The 19,709-nt window shown below is 52.0% G+C and overlaps 8 protein-coding genes across 8 annotated transcripts; 6 read left to right on the forward strand and 2 right to left on the reverse strand.

Moving 5' to 3' along the window:
- Window positions 1–41: 41 nt before the first annotated feature.
- On the forward strand, window positions 42–3,696 carry BD324DRAFT_627724 (glycoside hydrolase). The gene is made up of 15 exons (XM_022016035.1): window positions 42–341; window positions 513–634; window positions 686–733; window positions 780–881; window positions 952–1,218; window positions 1,268–1,417; window positions 1,470–1,679; window positions 1,752–1,857; window positions 1,895–2,026; window positions 2,077–2,258; window positions 2,297–2,370; window positions 2,411–2,590; window positions 2,634–2,727; window positions 2,764–3,402; window positions 3,456–3,696. The coding sequence occupies exons 1-15, from the start codon at window positions 146–148 to the stop codon at window positions 3,558–3,560; spliced, it is 2,607 nt and encodes an 868-aa protein (XP_021870994.1). The 5' UTR covers window positions 42–145; the 3' UTR covers window positions 3,561–3,696.
- Window positions 3,697–3,800: 104 nt separating this feature from the next.
- BD324DRAFT_627728 (high-temperature-induced dauer-formation protein-domain-containing protein) lies at window positions 3,801–7,580 on the forward strand. The gene is made up of 12 exons (XM_022016036.1): window positions 3,801–4,054; window positions 4,145–4,238; window positions 4,292–4,959; window positions 5,008–5,454; window positions 5,513–5,636; window positions 5,684–5,718; window positions 5,764–6,003; window positions 6,053–6,249; window positions 6,287–6,327; window positions 6,363–6,482; window positions 6,530–7,022; window positions 7,078–7,580. The coding sequence occupies exons 1-12, from the start codon at window positions 3,914–3,916 to the stop codon at window positions 7,424–7,426; spliced, it is 2,949 nt and encodes a 982-aa protein (XP_021870995.1). The 5' UTR covers window positions 3,801–3,913; the 3' UTR covers window positions 7,427–7,580.
- Window positions 7,581–7,956: 376 nt separating this feature from the next.
- BD324DRAFT_627731 (Pre-mRNA splicing factor PRP21 like protein-domain-containing protein) lies at window positions 7,957–10,580 on the reverse strand. Its single transcript, XM_022016037.1, has 6 exons — window positions 10,344–10,580; window positions 9,992–10,289; window positions 9,251–9,945; window positions 8,790–9,201; window positions 8,381–8,744; window positions 7,957–8,322 (listed from the first exon to the last, which is right to left on the reverse strand). The coding sequence occupies exons 1-6, from the start codon at window positions 10,549–10,551 to the stop codon at window positions 8,026–8,028; spliced, it is 2,274 nt and encodes a 757-aa protein (XP_021870996.1). The 5' UTR covers window positions 10,552–10,580; the 3' UTR covers window positions 7,957–8,025.
- Window positions 10,581–10,803: 223 nt separating this feature from the next.
- BD324DRAFT_627732 (armadillo-type protein) lies at window positions 10,804–13,498 on the forward strand. The gene is made up of 7 exons (XM_022016038.1): window positions 10,804–11,478; window positions 11,517–12,193; window positions 12,244–12,313; window positions 12,353–12,711; window positions 12,755–12,878; window positions 12,917–13,033; window positions 13,084–13,498. Exons 1-7 carry the CDS (start codon window positions 10,969–10,971, stop codon window positions 13,351–13,353), a joined length of 2,127 nt encoding a protein of 708 aa, XP_021870997.1. The 5' UTR covers window positions 10,804–10,968; the 3' UTR covers window positions 13,354–13,498.
- Window positions 13,499–14,024: 526 nt separating this feature from the next.
- On the forward strand, window positions 14,025–14,639 carry BD324DRAFT_651404 (hypothetical protein; the record flags this gene model as incomplete). The annotated part of the gene is made up of 1 exon (XM_022018327.1): window positions 14,025–14,639. The coding sequence occupies one exon, from the start codon at window positions 14,025–14,027 to the stop codon at window positions 14,637–14,639; it is 615 nt and encodes a 204-aa protein (XP_021870998.1).
- Window positions 14,640–14,945: 306 nt separating this feature from the next.
- Window positions 14,946–15,212, reverse strand: BD324DRAFT_563186 (ribosomal protein L34-domain-containing protein; the record flags this gene model as incomplete). The annotated part of the gene is made up of 1 exon (XM_022013023.1): window positions 14,946–15,212. A coding segment is annotated over one exon (267 nt), but the record flags the coding sequence as incomplete, so codon positions are not given.
- A 376-nt stretch (window positions 15,213–15,588) lies between these two features.
- Window positions 15,589–17,386, forward strand: BD324DRAFT_627736 (TIP49 C-terminus-domain-containing protein). The gene is made up of 4 exons (XM_022016039.1): window positions 15,589–15,968; window positions 16,024–16,156; window positions 16,207–16,754; window positions 16,815–17,386. The coding sequence occupies exons 1-4, from the start codon at window positions 15,672–15,674 to the stop codon at window positions 17,325–17,327; spliced, it is 1,491 nt and encodes a 496-aa protein (XP_021871000.1). The 5' UTR covers window positions 15,589–15,671; the 3' UTR covers window positions 17,328–17,386.
- Window positions 17,387–17,697: 311 nt separating this feature from the next.
- Window positions 17,698–19,198, forward strand: BD324DRAFT_642430 (sorbitol dehydrogenase; the record flags this gene model as incomplete). Its single annotated transcript, XM_022017485.1, has 7 exons — window positions 17,698–17,772; window positions 17,835–18,107; window positions 18,183–18,249; window positions 18,312–18,586; window positions 18,638–18,807; window positions 18,858–19,104; window positions 19,163–19,198. The coding sequence occupies 7 exons, from the start codon at window positions 17,698–17,700 to the stop codon at window positions 19,196–19,198; spliced, it is 1,143 nt and encodes a 380-aa protein (XP_021871001.1).
- Between the last annotated feature and the right edge of the window lie 511 nt (window positions 19,199–19,709).

The raw sequence follows: 19,709 nt of genomic DNA on the forward strand, positions 1-19,709 counted from the left end.
GGGCCGCTCACCCGGCTGCAACCGTCTTCGAATGTCACAACGATCAGTGTACCCGAAAATACCAAGCCCGTACCAAGACCTAGGCGAGTGCGAAGGTGAAGTCAGTTCTTCTCTTCGCTGCTCGTCCCCTGGTTTGAACTCGTACATGTTCGTCAAGATGGCCCATGAAATTATTGACCCGACAAAATGGACATACGCTCAAGTGGAATCTGCTGCGCTGCCTTCTAACTCGGTGGCATGGTCGGTGTGCTCTCAATTTCCTACAGAGGTTCATTTGGAGTTACGAGAAGCCGGAAAGATAGGAGATTGGAACAAGGGACGCATAGAGCATGATGTGCAGTGTAAGTTGGCGGTCTACCATTGTCGCTTGGTATCGTAGCGTGAGACACCGTAACGTCGGGAGCGTTACTCTGGTGCAAGTAGATATGACGGCTCGGTATCGACTCAAGAGATCAGCTGGGAAAGGGGGAAGGGGCCGGCCGGGAGTCACAAGGTCACTGATCATACATTAGGGGTTTCCAAACAATATTGGGCATTCCGAAGCGAGCTCAAGGTGCCCGAAGCCAAACTACGAGGGATGGAGTATGCGGAGCTGGAATTTGAAAGTCTCGATACATTTGCAACGGTCTACCTGGTGAGGTTGAGCCTGACGAGCTTAGACTTTGGCGCTGACTGAATAACTCAGAACGGCACAGAGATTCTTCAGACGGACAATCATTTCACGATCCACACTGTGCGGAATGTGAAAGCCCCCAGAAAATGGCTGACCCCTTTGTCAGGTCTCAGTCCCGTTGGAAAGCCTGAAGCCTTCGAACGAGCTCGTTATCACTTTCAAGCCTCCCGAACCGATCGCTCGAGAGGTCGCCAAGAAGTATGGTCCAGTGAGTGGGGTGCGAACAGCTGCGCCGCCAGGTCTGTACTTGAGCGCGCCGGCACTGATATGGAACTCAGTTCCGGGGAGGTTCCTGCAATCTTGGAGACCGATCAAGAATGGGTATCCGCAAGTCACAATACCACTTTCGATGGGATTGGGGACCTGAACTCGTATGCGTTGGCCCAGACCGACCGATTCACCTTCACCTGTTCGCCTCACGCTTGAAGGAGGTCAACACTTGTGCGAGGGTCGATGAGGGGCTCAAGAAAACCTTGAAAGTGGAAGTCATAACGGAGGGGAAGGACAGGAATATTAGAGTGGAGCTGAGCAGCTTGAATGGAACCGTAAGCACAAGTCGACGCGCCAGGTGATAATCCTGCTCATCTACTACAGGTCATCAAGACTCAGGATACTAAAGTTATCAAGAACGAAGTCACTCTTGGTGGCGTTGAATGGATCTTCGGAGACGAGGTTGATCTCTGGTGGCCTGTCAGGGAAGGCAATCAGACGAGGTACCAAGTCAAGGTCGAGCTTCTCTCAGAGGCAAGTTTACTCTTTATCATGAAGCTTTGAGTATACCACTAAGCCCATCCAGGCCGGTGAAGTGATAGACACCTTGACCCGCAAGATTGGATTCCGCCGAGTCGAGCTTGTCCAACGTCCACTCGACGGACAAGAAGGCACGAGCTTCTTCTTCAAAGTCAATAATCGACCCATCTTCGCAGCAGGGAGCAACTGGATCCCCATCGACAACACCCTCCCTTCTGGCACTGACGAGAGATACAGAAAATGGATAGAGCTGCTGGTAAATATTGCCATTGACCGCCCGCCGTTCGGGTGTTCAAACGTTATAAAGGCTGATCTTACCGTGCTGTAGGTCAAGGGAAATCAGAACATGATCCGAGTGTGGGGAGGTGGCGTATATGAGCCCGACATCTTTTACGATCTTTGCGATGAGCTCGGCGTCATGGTGTGGCAGGATTGTAAGTGGACGATCGAGACTCATGTGCTGAGAGCAAGTCATGTTCGCCTGCGGTGTATACCCTATCTTCCCTGACTTCATGGAATCTGTGCGGAAAGAGGCTGAATGCAACGTCAAACGTCTGAGGCATCACCCGTCCATGGCGCTGTTTTGTGGTAACAATGAGGATTGTGAGTTTTCACCACCCACTCGACGAGTTACTCTGACTCAGGTGGTGCAGACCAAATGATTCTTCAGTGGGACATTGACCAGAAAGGCGATCCACTTCCCGCCAGAAAGATCTACGAGCATCTTTTGCCAGAGACTGTCACTCGGTTGACGGACCCTGAGATCCCGTATCATCGCGGGTCACCTTATGGTGGGAAGGGCTGGGATACAGCAGATCCGACAATAGGCGATGTGGTGAGCGTCGCACATGCGACATCGACTCATTCTCATAGCATCAGTGGGACGTCTGGGGCGGGAAAGAGAAATACTACCAGGATTGGGACATCCTTGGAGGTCGATTTGTGTCGTGAGGCAAACGCGACTGGACAACTCTGACAGTTTCCTAGCGAATTCGGTATCCCTTCGTTGCCTGATATTCGGACAATCGACTTTTGGCTTGATGGAGACGAGACTCAACGGTACCCTCAGAGTCGACTCATGCAACAGCATAATAAGGCTGGAAGCCATGAGCGACGACTGGCGATATACATGAACGAGAACTTTAGATACGCTGAGGATCTAGAAAGGTGAGCCCAATTTGTGGCTTGAAAACTTGCTGATGCGATGCAGATACGCCTACCTGACTCGATTGATGCAGTCTGAGGCGATTGGACTGTCCTACAGTTTATGGCGACGAGCATGGCAAGGCCCGAGGAAGGAATCCGTGAGCTATTATCCCTGTGTGTAGCTGACAGAGTAGTGCGCAGGTGTTTTGGTGTGGCAGCTGAACGATTGTTGGCCTGTAACCAGTTGGGCAATCATTGATTACTTTTATCGTCCTAAACCTGCCTATTTCGCCATTTCTCGGGCTTCATCACGTATCAATGTGGGTCTTAGAAGGACAGTCGCCAAGAACAGAGAAACAGATCGACCGAGAACATTCTACGAATACGGCGCTTTCCAATCTCGGGAAGTCACCGTCGAGCTATGGGCATCAAACTTTGGCTCAGAGACAAAAGTCAATATCGAGGTCCATGCTATGGATCTGTGTACGGGCTGGAAAGGGCAGACGAAGAAGTACGCTGTCGAGCTCGGAGAGAACCGATCTACAGAAGTCTGGAAAGGGGAATGTCCTGCGCCTTCGGAGGAAGAAGCCTATGACAGATACGCCCCCAGCGGTAGCATCGTCCTTTACGCGGTCCTGAGCTCGGAAGACGGTACTGTCCTATCGAGGACTTCAAACTGGCCAGAACCTTATAAATTGCTGGACATCCCTGACCCAGGCCTCCAAGTCAAGGTTCAAGGTGATCAGATCACGTTGTCCAGTGAGAAGCCCTGCAAAGGAGTTTGGTTGGATGTTGAAGGTGACAATGACGGGCTAGAGTGGTCAGACAATGGAGTGAGCCCAGACCCATACTCTCAAGATTCAGATAGGAGCTGACTGTATACCAGTTTGACGTCTTCCCCGGCGATGATTACAGGATCAGAGTGGATGGACTGAACGGGCGAAAGATCACTGTGGCGTATCTCGGAAAGGAGAAACCCACCCGAGTCTGAGGACTGGCATTGTCCTCGACGAAGATATGAATCGTGGTATCCTCTCATGTCATTTCCTAGTCGTAATCGATCTGTGCAGTAGGTACCTCGAATCAGGTATGCATGCTGCAGATTCAATGAGCTGCCAGTAATCACTCCCTCCTTATTAGATACTTCTAGCCACACACCTGACCAACGGAACCAAATTTTCAAACCGCTCCGTCGTTCCGAGCAGCGCGAATTGCAAGTCACACAGCGCTCCTTTGACCGCGAGCGACGTCGAGCAGGGGTATCTGTCAGATCGAAGTAGAGGCGAGGATCACAGAGTCTGGACAACCTCAGGCCAGGGATCGAGCGAGCTCTGCATACTCACCATGTTTCGCAAGCTTCCAGCACTACCGACGCTCAAGTCTCTGCCTCAAGCGATTGGTCTCCCATTTCTTTCAACCCAAGAAGATGCTCAGCTCAGATTCAAGTCAGAGAGCAGCGGTATAAAAAGGCTCTATGGAGATGAGGTGGGTCTTGACCCTATCAGCCGTGCTGCGGCAAGAACATCGCTCGAAGAGAGGATCGTCATAATCACTGTCGGCTGACGATTGCTGTAGATCATTCCTGTATCTGATGTCGAATATTGGTCTCAATTCTACAGCTTATTTGGCAGTGCGGCCGATGTCTACTCTCTTATTTCGGTTCAAGACGGTAGGTACTGATATGGCTACTAGCTCTGTATCTTGTATCTGACTCTCCCGTAGTACGCCAAGCACTGACCAATCAACCTACGAATCTCGCCAACCTCATTTCCATCCTCTCCAGTCATCTCTTCACACTTCTACCATCCCCGCTGTTTCCCACTACCGCTAACAATTCGTCTCCTCAGGATCCTACTCGGCAAGCGCTGAACTGCCTCCGAGTTCTCGGAAGGATCCTAGTGGTAGTGTATGAAGCGGAAGCGGATCATCGGGATGCCACAGCAACAGGAGCAGATAGAGGTCAAAGTTTTGCACAAAAATACTTGTGGTCTCGAGATGCCGTGGATCCGGTATTAGCAGTAGATGAGGCTTCAGCCATCGCAGAGGGACGAGCGGAGATAAATGGTCAATCCGAATCGGACGCCGGCGAGCAATTCAAGATTGAAGATTCAGATAGCGAAGAGGAGAAAGAATCAATAGACGAGGGTGCTAGGGCATTCAAAGCTACCGTCGGGAAGCCGCCGAAGACCGACTCCAAGCAGATGGACGGACCCGTAGATGATCCTCTTTCGAGACCTGACGGCGACGCTGCTGCTATCGATGAAGAGGAACCGCTCAGACCCTGCCTGGTGGACAGGCTATTCAGCTGCACCATTGACCTGTTGTTCTGCGCTGGATTCACGGTCCCAGAAAGCGTCAGAAGCCAGTCAAGTACACAGGAGAAAGTCAATGTAAGAAGTCGCCACGCCGAATGGACATGATCGCTGACGGTGTCTCAGTATGTGATCTGGGAGAAGGGAGTTGGAAGTACCGTCAGCATTGGATCTAGTGCGGATCTCGACCGGAACAAGTCTGAAGTTCTGAGATTCCTCACGATCCTCCTCTCAACGACCATCTATTCTCCTCCCAATACTGTCTTGTCAACTCCAAATCTCGCCTTGGAGCATCTGACTCACTCGCTCGAACGGCGACTCGTCTTATCACTCTTGTGCTCGTTCCTCAACACCTCGCTCACTCGGTCCAAAGCGAGCAGCACGATCAGTAGTATAGGCAATCAATTGCCCTACAACCACTTGATATCTAAAGCTGAGGAAGAGCGGAGGACACTGGTCAGAAGTTGTTTGACGACGCTGCTCGTCGCTTTGGATTACCGGGTCCCAGAGAGCCAGACTCAGATGGGAGAGGGCAAGGACGAGAACGCTTTCAGGTATTTCGTCTCCAAGTTGGCGAGTTAATCCGTTTATGGCCCAGTTATGGCCCAGTACATGCTGACAAGACCTTCAGCATCGGAAGGAAGACTTCTCATTCGTCCTTGGTGGGATCACCGCTATCCTGGAGGAGCATTTGGCTATACAAAATGGCTTCTTACCCGGAAGTCAGAAGCCTATACCCTATATCCTGGAGGCTTGTACGTTGCTGGTTCCGGTCCGGACTTCTGCTCACGACACTTCGCAGATATGCTCCTTTGGCGGATGGTTGACCTGAACAAGGTGGGCCCCCATGGTTTTGACGATGACTCTTCTGACCTATTTCAGCGATTCCGGACGCACGTATTTGACAGTGGCAAAGCGCCCGACGTCATCGCTTGCATCTTGCTCACCTGTCTCGAGATGAAGGAAGATCCCGCTCATCATGGTCTTTTGAGACTCTTGTCGTACCTGCTTCAAACACTGTCGGCGGATTCAGCATTCGCAGGAGCTCTGAATCAGACGCCGCGAGTCGCCATTCCCGCCAAATGGGCCGTATCTGGTAGTCTTGCGGACTTTTTCATCGTCGTGAGTTGAGTATGCGCTTCCAGCATCTCCATGCTCATTGCGCTCGCAGTCCATATACTCTATCGCTACAACTCCCGGCTTGAACCCCTTGTTCCCTGCTTTGACCATCAGCATTGCCAATGCCGCACCGTATCTCCAGAACATCGGGGTGCAGGCTTCGACGAGGCTTCTCCAGCTTTTCAAGGCGTTTTCCAGTCCAAACTTCCTACTGGCGGATGATGGACATCCGCGGTTGGTGTATTATCTGTGAGTTGTCCGATGTCACTTGAACTAACCATTCCAGACTGGAGACGTTCAATCACGTACTTTACCATCAGCTGAATGGTGAGTGTAAAGCTGGCAGCTCTACTTACAGGCAGAGAATCCACATCTTGTCTATGCGATCCTACGAGCCCATAACGATTTCAACACTCTGGCGAACTTTACCTTGATGTCTGGTCTTCGGGAGATCAAGCGGCGGCAAGCCATGAAGGCGAAATGTGAGTTGACTTCATCTGGCTGGTCAGACGAGATGATGACCGTATAGTGGCGGCTGAGACGACTGCGGGAGATACACGTCCTGGCATCCGACGGACGAATTCAGAGCTCGAGATGCTCGCTGAAAAGGCTGCGTTGCTTGGCAAAGAGGATGAGGAGCACGAGGACGAAGCTCGTTCATCATCCCGAGGCCAATCTAGGCAGGCATCTCCTCCACTCCCGAGCCCGCCTATCGACTTGAGCGCCCCGCCGACCATACACCCACTCACAACACCTGGTGACGGCCCAACAATGGACCCTCTTTCCAGTACGCCTACCGTCGAAATACCCGAGCCACCATTTGCTCCAGTGTTGAGCGAGAAGGCCCGCGGCAAGATGAGAGCCAGAGATTCTATCTCGTCCCTCACTAACCCAGATTTGAGCGCGCCGGACGTGCCAGATGAAGACCTACTGCGCATTGCGGAGGCTGGAGTCGGTCAGGCTGGAGTCGGTCCTAATGGATTTGTTCCGACTCAGGAATGGGTGTCGAGCTGGCAAAAAGGGTGAGCGGCACTTGAGATCCGAGTGAGCCATTGTCAACCTGACCTCCCTCCCCAGGCTGCCGTTAGACCCCGTACTCGTTGCTATTTCCGAACTCCTGCCTAAGGTCCAAGATACACAATCCCGAACAGGCGCTCCCTCGTCTAAAGTCTTCAACATTCTCAAGGGTGCTTCGATATCTGAAGTCTTACCTCCCAATGGTCCCATCGTTCCGAGGAAGTTTCAATGGTCTTCCGCCTCGTGCATCTGGTTGACGTCCCTTCTGTGGGGCGATATCTATGTCGCTGGTCTCTCAGGAGGTATATGGCGAGATACGAAGGTCAGGCTATTTGGCGTCAAGCAGGCTCCTGTCAAAGGACGCGGGGCTCAGGTGGAGAGGATGTTGAAGAGATTGGGCGTAGCATAAGTGTGGAGCAGGTCTCTCTTGGCGGTTGCTTCCATGCATCATATTGCTGCGTCTGAATGGGCTTGGGGGATGATTCAACCTTATTTGTTATTTGCACATCTGCGAAGTATCCACGGAGCCAGGTCGCCTCATATCGAGACAGCTCGTCGCCGCGGGGCTGATCCGACCGTTTCTGTGTTCATACAAAAAGAGAAGAGCTCATTGCCAAATCACAGAGTGGATCGCCAAATCACAACCACAGTGTACGCGTTTCCTTTTGCCAGCGTGCCCGATCTCCTGACTTTGGGTGGATCTTTTTTCTCGTCATTCGTGACAGACGGCGCATTCGGGTCCAGCGATCGCGGAAAGCCCTGCGTGCTTGCATCGTTTCATTTACGATTCATGAGCGAGCCGAGCTGTCAATCACCTCGACCTGTTGAGCCGGGCGGCGTGTCGACATCACACCGCTGGTTCGATAAGGCTCTGTGCCTGCTCTGTACGCAAGCGTTGATGTATGGGGCAGGGCGGGAATTATTCACCGCTTACACTTGATCGTATATTCGATACATACATTGGGAGGAGCGCCCGCCCGTACGTGGCTGCCTATCCTGGGCATGGATCTACTTCTTCCTCACTGACAAGACTAACGTGTCATCCTCGTCCAAGTTGACGCTAGCCATGGTCGCGTTATTCGTCATGACTTTGCCATTATAATCGAGACGTAATCTCGAGATTGGTAAATCAGCGTCAACCACACGTTTAATACGCTCTCGCAGTGTCGAGAACAAGGTATTGACGGGAAGGTCTGGGACGGAGATGACGCTGCCATCGAGTTTCCATTCAGGTTTTTCAGGCATACTTGGAAGTTGAACAGAGATCATTATCGGGTCGGGGTGGAGTGACATCCAGTCAATTTCCTAGACACGAAAAAGATCAGCGCACAACGACAACGGCAGGCAAGGTGGGTCCACGTACAGAATACAATTGTCCATATGGCAATTTTTCAATTTTTGGACGTTTGAATACCGGTCGCTCCTTAGGCGCCTCATCCTCTCGCGGATGGACTTGACCAGCGACTGGACCTCCGGGACCCATTTGAGCCATACGTGAAGGATGGACGCTAGGTCCGGAAGAGGATGATGGGACGGAAGCCTGGGTGAAACCAGGGTCATATGATACGTATTCTCGTTGAGAGGGACCTGTGGGGCCGGCTGAAATGGTGGCTCCGGAGAAGGTCGATCCGCCGTTCGGCAGGCTGGCAGCGAGGGCCGGAGGGTGATTGTAAGGCATGATACCGGGTCCAGCTTGCGGTCCAGCTGTTGGACCCTGAGGACCGTCTCTGCCATTCATTAGCACCTTGCAATTGATAGATCAGGAGACTCACGCAACACCAGACCTTGAGTGGATCTTTTTGATCTGATCGTCAAGGTTGAACTGAGACTGAAAGGTATCCGTCGTCTTTTGAGCCGAGGAGATATGTCCATCCCAACCGAGCTTTTCCCTCTCCTTCCTCCTCGCCTTGTCCTCCTTCTCCTTTTGTTTACGGGCTTCTTCATCCATATCATCGCCAAACAAGTCTGTACGTGCGCTCGCCAAGTTTCGAAGCGAAGCAGTAACATCTGCACCCTGCTGAAGCTGTTGAGCTTGGGTCCGACGCATTTCCAATTGTCTCTTCTGCTCTTTCCACTTCGGATCCAATAATTCGATTCGGATATGTTCTGTCAATTCGCTTTCGGCGATCATTTGTCCACAGTAAGGACACTTCTGAGTGGCCACAGACGTCGATTTTTGTAAACCTGTGACATTGCATGAGTCCCCACTTTATGAGGAGAAGATTATGCTCACCCTTGGGTACGTAGTCGCTCCTGATCTTGACTCCCTTTTGAGCCATCGCCGCCTTTTGGATATCCCTCGCCCTCGCTTGCTCCTGCTCTGCCTTGATCCGCTGTAACCTCGCCTCCTCCTCTTCCTCGTCCTCCATATCCATCTCCTCGACGGCAGCTCCGTCTGCAGCGGCGGACGGATTGAAGCCTCCCTTATTCATCTCTGCCCCGGGCTCTTCCATGACCATCGATGCCATTCTCTTCTCGGCCATACTCATTGACTTGAGCTTCTCAGATGAGGTGGGTGGCGGGAGATCCAACTCGACATCGTTCTGCGTGAACTCGATGGTCTCGACCACCACAAAGTCCTGCCAGTCAATCGCAGCAAAAGCCTTCTGCTCCTCTTCCTTCTCCTTCGCCTCTTCTCCTTCTCGCTTCCGTCTCCCTCTCTCCCATTCTGCCCGATTCCTAGCCTCTTCCAACGTTTTCCATTTCGCTTCGGGATCCGATGCCTCCTTGATCAATCCCTCGATCAAGCCAGGAGGTGGCTGCATGATCTTTGTATATGATTCCACCATCCGATTGTAGTATCCATACAATGAATGGGTGGGCCGAAGAAAATCAAACTGGTAGTTTCGTCCCTCACGAACTGACAAAGATGAGAGGAAAGATCGACCACGTCGAGCATGAAACAAGGCTGTTAGGCGGAGAATGTCCCTGGAAGGATGGTCAGCTTGATGAAGCTTTCAGTACCTAAACTCACAGATCCATGGCTGTGACACCAGGCAAGTCCACCTTGAACTCGAATGGTTTTGGCTCATAAGCTGTAACTTGTTCCTCCTTCTTTAGCTGAGGCGCGGCTGGCGCAGCCGACGGTTTGATCGCTTCAATTCCTCCTTCTCTGATCACCTCGATCATGTAACGGTAGTACTGGTGGTACGGGTCCTCATCGTTCAAAAAAGCAAACTTTGGATCGGTCTTTTGAGATTCTCGAATCTTTTCCTCGAGCAGCAGCGGTGTAGGTGACTTGGAGATATGATTAGCAGTCTTGTCGATGATAGCTGTGTCATGTCATGTCAGCTCTCTCCAAGAACAGGCTTACCCGTGTCACTCACCTCTGATCTCTCTGGGAGGATAGATCATGCCGGCTTTCAACTTGTCACTCGGCTTTGGCGGTCTGTATTCTCCCATATCGGCATCATCCTCCGCATGGCCGTTGACTCCGTTCCCCTTGGCGGTTGACGAACCGCCATTGGGAACGTTTCTCAGCTCATCCTCGCCAGCGTACGAGTTCACTGGTTTTGGAAGATTGAGAGTGGCCATGTTGGCGAACACGAGGTATGGTATGCGACACACCAACCGAACTAAGAGGAGGACGTGAGCAATTCTCAAAAAGTCCAACGGAGTCAGAAGTGCCACATCATCGGCGTTTCGGCATTATAACATTGACAGGCAGCCCACCCCATTGAATTTGATTCCGTTACCGTGACTGCTTTTTAATTCTGCCACGTGGTGCTCTGAAATGGCTCGTCATCAACAAGCTGTGGCGTTGAAATAAACCCTTCCCCTGTTGCCCTCCTCCTCCTCTTCTCTCTTGTGATAGCGACAGCAGCAGCAGCAGCAGCAGCGACAGCGACAGCCCTTCCCTGTCCAAGCCACCGTTGACTGTGATCTGGAATATCCCCTCCCTTCTCTTTCTTACCCCCCTCGTTCACCTCTGCCCTGCGCCACGTCCCTCCGATGCAGTCTCCTTCTAGACCGGCCGCGAGCCGAGGACCACCGATGATCCCTCCCGGCATGCCAGTCAAGTCTGGTCATTTAGATACTTTCAAGTCTCAATTGTCATCTAGGTCATTATTAGCATCAGATTCACCAGGTGACTTGGGAGGCAAGAACCGACCACATCTGCCTACCCGTCAACCATCCAGTGCATCTACGCATAGCTTGACCAATCAAATATCACCTGGATCTAAACAACAACCACCACAACAACAACTACTTCAGTCACATCCGCCGATCCCTGAGAACGAGTCCCCCGATTCATCTTATGACTCCAGCGTTGAGAGCGATAGCATCGGTTCCTCGACATTGAACGTTCACGCCAGTATGAGGAGTTTGGGAAGTGGAACGTCAAGGAGTGCAGAGGGTGCAAGATCACCCGTAGAACCAGACTTGGTGACGCCAAAGGAGCAATATATCCCGCATGTTGGGATACATGACGATGTCGAGTCGCAGTTCGAGCATCTCTTGGTGAGCTATTGATCCGATCGCAAGCTCACACGTCTCAGGATTCACTCCAGGTGCCCTCCTCTGTCCGGATCAAATTCTCAGCGGTCTCTCAGGACGTGAAAAATTCCATTCTCAGCTCCACGCTATCCTCCAACCCTGCCATCCTCGCTTCCCTAGGTCTGTCCGCTCCCCTATCTGTGGCTCCACAGAAGACGCCGAAAGCCAAACGACGCCTGTCTGCAGGATTGAGGCGTACCAAGTCCTCGTCAAACCTTGAGAGTCCAGGTCAAGATCCTCAAATCGGAAAAACCTATGCTGTGGATGGAGACGCATTTGTCATTGTCGCATCCCCAAGTTCAACTAGAAAGCCTCCACCACCCAGTCGTAAAGGCTCTTCAGAGTCAACGAGACCCCCGCATCACTCCCGTCGCAACACTGCGCCTCGTCCGCTGTCTTTGGCCATCTTCGGGCCATCAGCCTCATCCAATAGCGTTCCTTCGGTCGGCAAGAATGGAGGAAAAGGGCTGGGTATCGCCATGGGCGAAGGATCGGAAAATTTCATCTCTTGGTTGCAGGCGTACAAAGCTACAGACTTGAATATGGATGTGGCAAGGTGTAAAAAGCTGAGGATGTTGTTGAGACACGAAAGTACGACTTGGGTCGGATCGTTCATCGACCAAGGAGGATATGATCTGATACTGGCAAGATTGCAAGATCTGCTGGACGTGGAGTGGAGGTAAGCTAATCACTTCTTGGAGGAATTCCCAGTTTCTAAGCCTTTCGCAGGGAAGAGCAGCATGACGATCAGATGTTATACGAGATACTGCGCTGTATCAAGGCGCTATCGACATCAGATGTGAGGCAGGATCACGTCGTCCCAACTGACAGAGCGTAGGTCGGCAAAGCAGCCATTCGTAGATCGTACCCAAAACCATTTCCTGCATTGTCTGCTCTGATATTTTCGGAGAAGAAACCAGGGGATATCGCAACCCGTCAGATCATCATCGAGCTCTGGCTATTCCTATACGACCTCTATCCGAACTGCCGCAATGTCAATGGTCGGCCAAGTCCGACCAGATTCGACAATCCATCTGGGCCATCCGTCGACGTTTCAGCTGCAATCCGTGGTCTCTTGCTACCCGATTCCGCGGACAAAACCAAGGATCATCATTCGTTCATCACACAAGCGCATCGCCCAAGGATCTTCAAAGCTTGGGTTCAAGAACTCAGTGATATTTGTCGGGACTACTTCTGGTGAGCTTTTTTGAACAGTCTTCTGGCCTTCTGACAACTACAGGATAATGTGTCATGGCAACAACACGCTGTGGGCTCTGGAAGAAGTCGACGAATCCTTGGTCGAGAAGCCAGTAGCTCCTGGAGGGGCGACCGGAGGAGTCGAGTTCGAGGCTGTCAACTATGTCGTGAGCCAGAAGGACGTGTTCGACGCTAAGCAGGTCAGATTGTACACTTCCGCCTGTTGAACCGTTTTTGTTCACAAATGGCTCGAGAAGACCCTGAAAAGGCAACTCATCTGCATGGCGAGCTACTGATGTCTGGTCTTGATCGTATCCTGGTGGTGAGCGGATCTCCCAACCCGCCTATCGCTTGAACTGACATGGTTCCCAGACAATGCGCAAGGCGTCCACGACATATTACCCCACACTGCACCTAGAACTCTCTCGCTATGTGGCTCACCTTCGAGCAGCCTCTCCAACCGGTAGATTACCTCACCTTATTGATAAATTGGTCGGACCTCCACCGGAAGAACTGAGACGTCGTCGGTCCATTGCAGACTGGCACGCCCAAGTATCGCAAGCGACAGCCTCGTCGTCGCAGCAACAGTCCAGACAGGTGCCTCTTCAGAGCAACAGAGGGGCATATGTCCACGCGAGATAGATAGCGGTGTACTCGAGGTGAAGATTATTTGTACATACACAGGGCTCCCAGAGTAGATTCTAGAAGCGCTTTTGGATCAAGATTAATGACATACTCTGTTGTGCATGTCGGCTATAGGCTGTCTGAGACGTTCTCAGTTATTTACAGTGGCAGTCTTCATTTGACTCTTGACTCGGTTGCTCCAATGTGGATCCTGCTCCTTTCTCACTTCCTCAACAGAAATGAGATAGGTGTTTCGAGCAATGGGCATCCAAATTGCAGTTCTCTTGGTCGTTCTCTGAAGAGACATCCTCACACTGCACACGCTGACGGTCCAATTTCCAGACTGGACAAGACAGCCTGAACCCGGCCAATAAGTCACTCCGCCTCGAGTGTGGCGTGTCACTTGACAAAGAACGAGCCCGCTCATCCAATAACTCGGTCATCCCTTCATGCTTCTTCTTCGATATCGCGAGGATTGGGCCGTTCACCCCTTGTATGAGCCTTTAGGCAAAATACGCCCCGTCGACCTTTCATAAGCACATCCTTTCAGCAATCAATCTCTCACACATTTCTCGGAGGACACACCGCCGGTTGTTATACTCTATAAATGTTGAACACTGTTCCCTCGAAGCTCCCCGTACGCATATAGCAAGTCAATCCTCGCCACTTACCAGTTAGAAATCATCGTTATGAGCCAAAGCGGATCCGCCGTCGAAACTACGGATGGCTTAACAGATGTCACAGAGGAAGAATATCTGCAGGAGAAGCGGAGGTTGGAAGACTATCAAACGGAATACATTGCATCGTCTTACGAGCGAGAACCCCGCATCCCCTGGGCGGACGTCAGGGGGAGCTTACAAGCGTTTTATACCGAGCCCCTGGAGACATCAGAGAAGGCATGGAAGAACTCTTGTTACCGACCCCAGTCCACGAGCATCCCAACCGGTCTACCACCGATCATGAATGATTCGGAGGCTGAACGAGAGAGACTCCATGCAGCAGTAAACGTTTACGCTTCCAGCGGGTTCACCGACACGACGAAGAGCGATCTGATTTCGCTCATTGAGTATGGGCACAAAGCTCGATCAGCAATGTTCAATCGATCAACGGGCCGGATCGGGACGTCAATGACGGGAGCATCATCGGCCGAAGGGAAAGGTCAGGCGGGCCCAACTGGTCATTACCTTCACCCTGAGAGGCACGGGAGGCCTGGCCAGGATGCTGAGACGGGCGTCGAAGCGGAGGAGGAGAAGGGGCAAGATTCGCATGGAGAGCATGACAGCGTGACGCATATGTCGGAATGAGCTGGCATTAAGAAGCTTGAATAGACAAGAGCTTGATTTGGGGTGCCTACTTACTCCTAATCTTGCGACGTTGAGGAGTCAATGCCATACTTCCAAAGCTCGAAGCTGCCAGACGTCAGAATGCAATGCTGGTTAGTGGGCGTGTCTCCTTTTGGACGAATCCAGGGGTCCAACATCCTCGTATCACTGCATGGCTACCCGCCGACTCCAGTGGCTGGCCGAAACCCACAGCACCTCACCATACTGTCGAATGGTATCGCAGACTGTGACTGCATGCTGTTGATACGAAGCGTGACCCATTCCCTCTCAATGACTCAAAAACTTCCTGCCCTTCACCATCCTCCTCGTGAGAATTTTCCTCCCCTTTGCCGTCTTGATTCTGCTCAAGAATCCATGCTTGCGCTTCCGTTTCCTCTGTGAAGGCTGATACGTGTTTCCACCTTTTGATCCGAATCGGACTTGTCCAAGGTCGAGAGGGGAGTTGTGTGGTAAAAGGGCGGAGGGGATAGGTGATGAGAGTGTTGGGCGGAGGAGCGAGGTTATACGGGGGATGAGAGAAGCTCGAAGTGTGGATGATGAGTACTGCCAGGTGGATAGTAAGGTATTGGAGAGGCGCTGTGTGTTCTGCGTCGGGAGAACATGCTTCGAGCTCGAGGCGATGGATGATGCTGATGATTGGCTCAAGGTGGAAACAGGGATCGTTGTCCGAGCCCTGGAGAATTGACTCCAAACGGAGCGAGACAGTCGAGGCATGACGTTGTGACGAAGTGAGATCTGCTTCTTGCTTTATGTTCTCCCCTTCAGCTGCTATCGCTCGTGCTCGTCTTCGTTGCTTGCTGTCGTTGGAATGCAATACTGTGAATTCTACGATGGAAACTGGTTTGAAACGGTATAAAATGGGATAAATTGGATCGATAATTCACAGCCAAGATAAATATTCCAAAAAAGTCCTCGAGGAAGGTCAGCAGTCAAGAGCTACTACTGTGTACTGTCTCCTCAGCTAAGACTCTTTCGTGCAGCTATCCCGCGACCATGTCCCTTGCTCAGCCTACCGCGTCATCTTCTGCTGCACCGGCAGGTACGAATTCAGGTAACGGAATCATCACTCAGCCACCTCCACCGACTGCGACACGCGAGTCGAGGATAGCAACTCACTCGCATATCAAAGGACTGGGATTGGCAGATGATGGCACAGCTATGGAGATGTCACAGGGATTCGTGGGACAGCGTACAGCGAGAGAAGCTCTGGGTCTGCATTTACAGCTGTTGAGGATGGGGAGACATTCTGGCAGGCCATTACTATTGGTCGGTCCACCGGGCACAGGCAAGGTGAGTTGGAATTGAACTCAATGAGCTAGGAGCCGAGAATAACGTTTGAGAGTAGACGGCTATGGCCCTGGCCATGAGTCAAGAGCTCGGCTCGAAAGTCCCTTTCTGCGCGATGGTCGGTTCAGAGGTGTATTCTGGCGAAGTTAAGAAAACAGAAGTCTTGGGCAGCTCCTTCCGACGAGCAATAGGTGAGCGTCAGCGCCATTTCCGGGGAGGAATCGTAGCTGATTCGTCCCAGGCCTCCGTATCAAAGAGACGAAAGAGGTTTACGAAGGAGAAGTCACTGAACTCACGCCATCCGAAGCTGAGAACCCGTTATCTGGTTATGGCAAGACCATCTCTCATGTCATTGTGGGGTTGAAAACGGTCAAAGGGACCAAACAATTACGACTCGACCCATCCGTCTATGAAGCGATTCAGAAGGAACGTGTGGTGGTTGGAGATGTCATCTATATCGAGGCGAATACTGGAGCGGTGAAGCGAGTTGGAAGATCAGATGCCTATGCCTCGGAATTCGATCTCGAGGCGGAGGAATACGTCCCGTTGCCAAAGGGAGATGTGCATAAACGAAAGGAGCTGGTTCAGGATGTGACGCTGCATGATTTGGACATGGCGAATGCTAGACCGCAGGGTGGACAGGATATCATGAGTGTAATGGGGCAGTTGGTCAAGGGTGGGAGAACAGAGGTCACGGACAAATTACGGAGAGAGATCAACAAAGTCGTGGATAGATATATCGAGCAGGGAGTCGCGGAGCTCGTCCCAGGAGTCTTGTTCATCGATGAGGTGAGTGCAAGGCGTGCTGCGATGTACGACGTGTGCGCTTGACTGACGTCCGTCTGCCAGGTCCACATGCTCGACATGGAATGCTTTACCTATCTGAACCGAGCTCTCGAATCGCCCATGTCTCCCTACGTCGTTTTGGCATCCAACCGTGGCATGACGACTATCCGAGGAACCGAATACGATGGGGTCGTTGGTGGATCCGGTGAAGGCATTCGATCTCCTCACGGTATACCTGTGGACCTCTTGGACCGCTGCATGATCGTCAAGACGAGCCTTTACAGTCGAGACGAGATTCGAAAAGTGCTCGAGATCAGGAGCAAGATCGAAGGCATCGTTCTCCGTCAAGAAGCTTTGGACAGATTAGCCGACGAAGGTGAAAAGACCAGTCTGAGATTCGCCCTCCAGCTTCTCACCCCAGCCTCCATCCTCGCCAAGACGATGGGTCAGACTGAAGTTGGATTAGATCAGATCGGTGAACTGGAAGGATTGTTCCTCGATGCCAAACGGAGTACAGGTGTGCTCAGAGGCATGACCAACGGTGGTGGTGGTGGTGGCAGCAGTGTATTGGTGTAGAGATATGTAAATCGCCGAGTTTGCGCCGAGATGAACCTTAAAGACGCCTGAGTGTGTACCTTTGTCCATCTTCTATTCTTTCTTTCATCTTTCGTTCATATCTTCAACAACAACAACCACACTCGAAGCAGCATATCAAACAAGAGTTCTAGTGTGAACAGTCACCGGGATACGTCTATCCTTGCACGCACGCTCACCCACCAGAGCCAAAATTCCCAATTATTCTTTCGCCCTCATGCTACCCGCAACGCCTCTTCGGGCCGTCCTCGGCGGAAACTTTCGGTCGACTGTCACAAACGTTGTAGCGAGAAAAATTATCAGCCCTGCGACTATCAACAACAGATCATACACTGCAGCTACAGCTAGCAAGATGGCACAAGTTCAGATGAAACATGATAACCCGAGCTTCGTCCTGCACGGTATCGAGAATGTCAAATTTGAAGAGGTGAGCGATGCCCAATCGCTTTGACTGGTAGCTTGTGATTGACGCTCGGTTTCCTCCTGAAGCGACCTGTCCCTGAGATTCAAGACGATCAGGTCCTCGTGGAAGTCAGACGAACTGGAATCTGTGGATCTGATGTCCATTACCTCACCCATGGGCGTATAGGGGACTACGTCCTCGAGAAGCCCATGTGTCTGGGGCACGAGTCCAGTGGAGTCATTGCAAAAATTGGCGCTGCTGTCAAGCCCGAGATGGGCCTCAAAGTCGGTGACAGAGTCGCTTTGGAACCTGGTAGAAGCTGCAGAAAGTGTCCAGAGTGTAAGAAGGGCAAGTACGAGGTGGGTTTGTCAGCGAGCTGGCGCAAGCGAGCTCAAGCGAGCGCGAGTCCGGTTATAGCCTGACACCTCTCTCAGCTCTGCCAATTCATGGACTTTGCGGCCACGCCTCCTTCCATCTACGGCACTCTTGCCAGGTACTATGGTATGTTGACACCTCTTTCGTCCCTCACGATGGGGACTCGGCTGATACAACGTCTCGCTTAGCCCTTCCTGCCGACCTTGCCCACCCTATCCCTGATTCCGTGACGTTTGAGGACGGAGCCATGGTCGAGCCTCTCTCGGTCGGTGTTCACTCCGTCTCCACTCTTGGACAACTCAAGTCCAACGAAATCGTCGTCATCTTTGGTGCTGGTCCCGTTGGACTCATGTGCATGGCCGTCGCCAGAGCTTTGGGCTCAAGAAAGGTCATCGCTGTCGACATCAATGATGACAGATTGAAGTTTGCCAAGTCTTACGCCGCTACAGATGTCTACAAACCGGTGAGTTTTGTCACAAATCCGATCAAGAGTTCGCTCACGCTCTATCCTCAGGGCAAGAAGAATGAAGGCGAAAGTGACGATGACTACTCTGTTCGAGCTGCCAAAGAGCTCCGTGAAGCTCTCGGTGTTCCTCAACTCGGACGTGGCTCGATCGACCTCGCCGTGGACTGTACTGGCGCCCCGTCTTGTATCCAAATGTCACTCCACCTCCTCAAGCCAGCGTGAGTTTTCCCATTTTCACCCGATCTGTCAGCCCTGACACAATTGACAGAGGCACGTTCGTCGGTGTCGGTATGGGTCACAACATGAACATCAACGTCCCCTTCTTCCCATTGATCAACAAGCAATTGAAGATGATCGGATCTTTCCGATACGGTACAGGCGATTACGAGCTTGCCATCTCCCTCGTTGAGCGAGGCTTGGTCGACCTCAAACCCATCAAGACCCAACAGTACGAATTCGATCACGCCATGGAGGCTTTCGAAGCGACCAAGAAGGGCAAGGATGCCAATGGCAAGGTGGGTGTGGTGTCGTGTCGACTGTCACAAGTGAGGGATCCTAGCTGATCTCCTACAGACCGTCATCAAATGCATCATCAATGGACCCAAGTGATCCAACTGCGGTCAGCCTTGGTCTTTCACGATCCCTTCCGCTCTCAAGCATCCGTAATGCATTCTTATCAGTCCCGCAGTCTTCGCTCGCAGTCGTTCGATGTCCATGCATGGATCTATCTGGAGCGTGAAGCGAGCTTGCTCATGGGACCAAAGTCTGTGCATTTGACGCATTCCATCAGAGATCTGAACCTAGAGTGAAGCCCTGACGATCTGATGGCTCTCAACCACAAGATGCCTTTCGCATGTCGTTTAGCAGGTATAAACTGAACCCATCTCATACTGGAAAACTGAAGCCGGTACTTCGGCGGGCAATCATGCTTGGTTTACTGTCCAATCCAGCCCCGATCGATCTCGTCCGTGTCCACTGTGGCATCTCACTACTCTCCTTTCATCGAATTTGGGGCGAGATGACGCTGTAACCCCTCGATTCACAGGTCGCAGGCTGCCGTCCGCCGTACCCTGGAAGAATACATAATTCGACACGATAAGAAGCCTTCGCCACTCTTTTC

The sequence above is a fragment of the Kockovaella imperatae genome (genome assembly GCF_002102565.1).
Source record: "Kockovaella imperatae strain NRRL Y-17943 chromosome Unknown BD324scaffold_7, whole genome shotgun sequence".
In the NCBI taxonomy this organism is placed as follows: domain Eukaryota; kingdom Fungi; phylum Basidiomycota; class Tremellomycetes; order Tremellales; family Cuniculitremaceae; genus Kockovaella; species Kockovaella imperatae.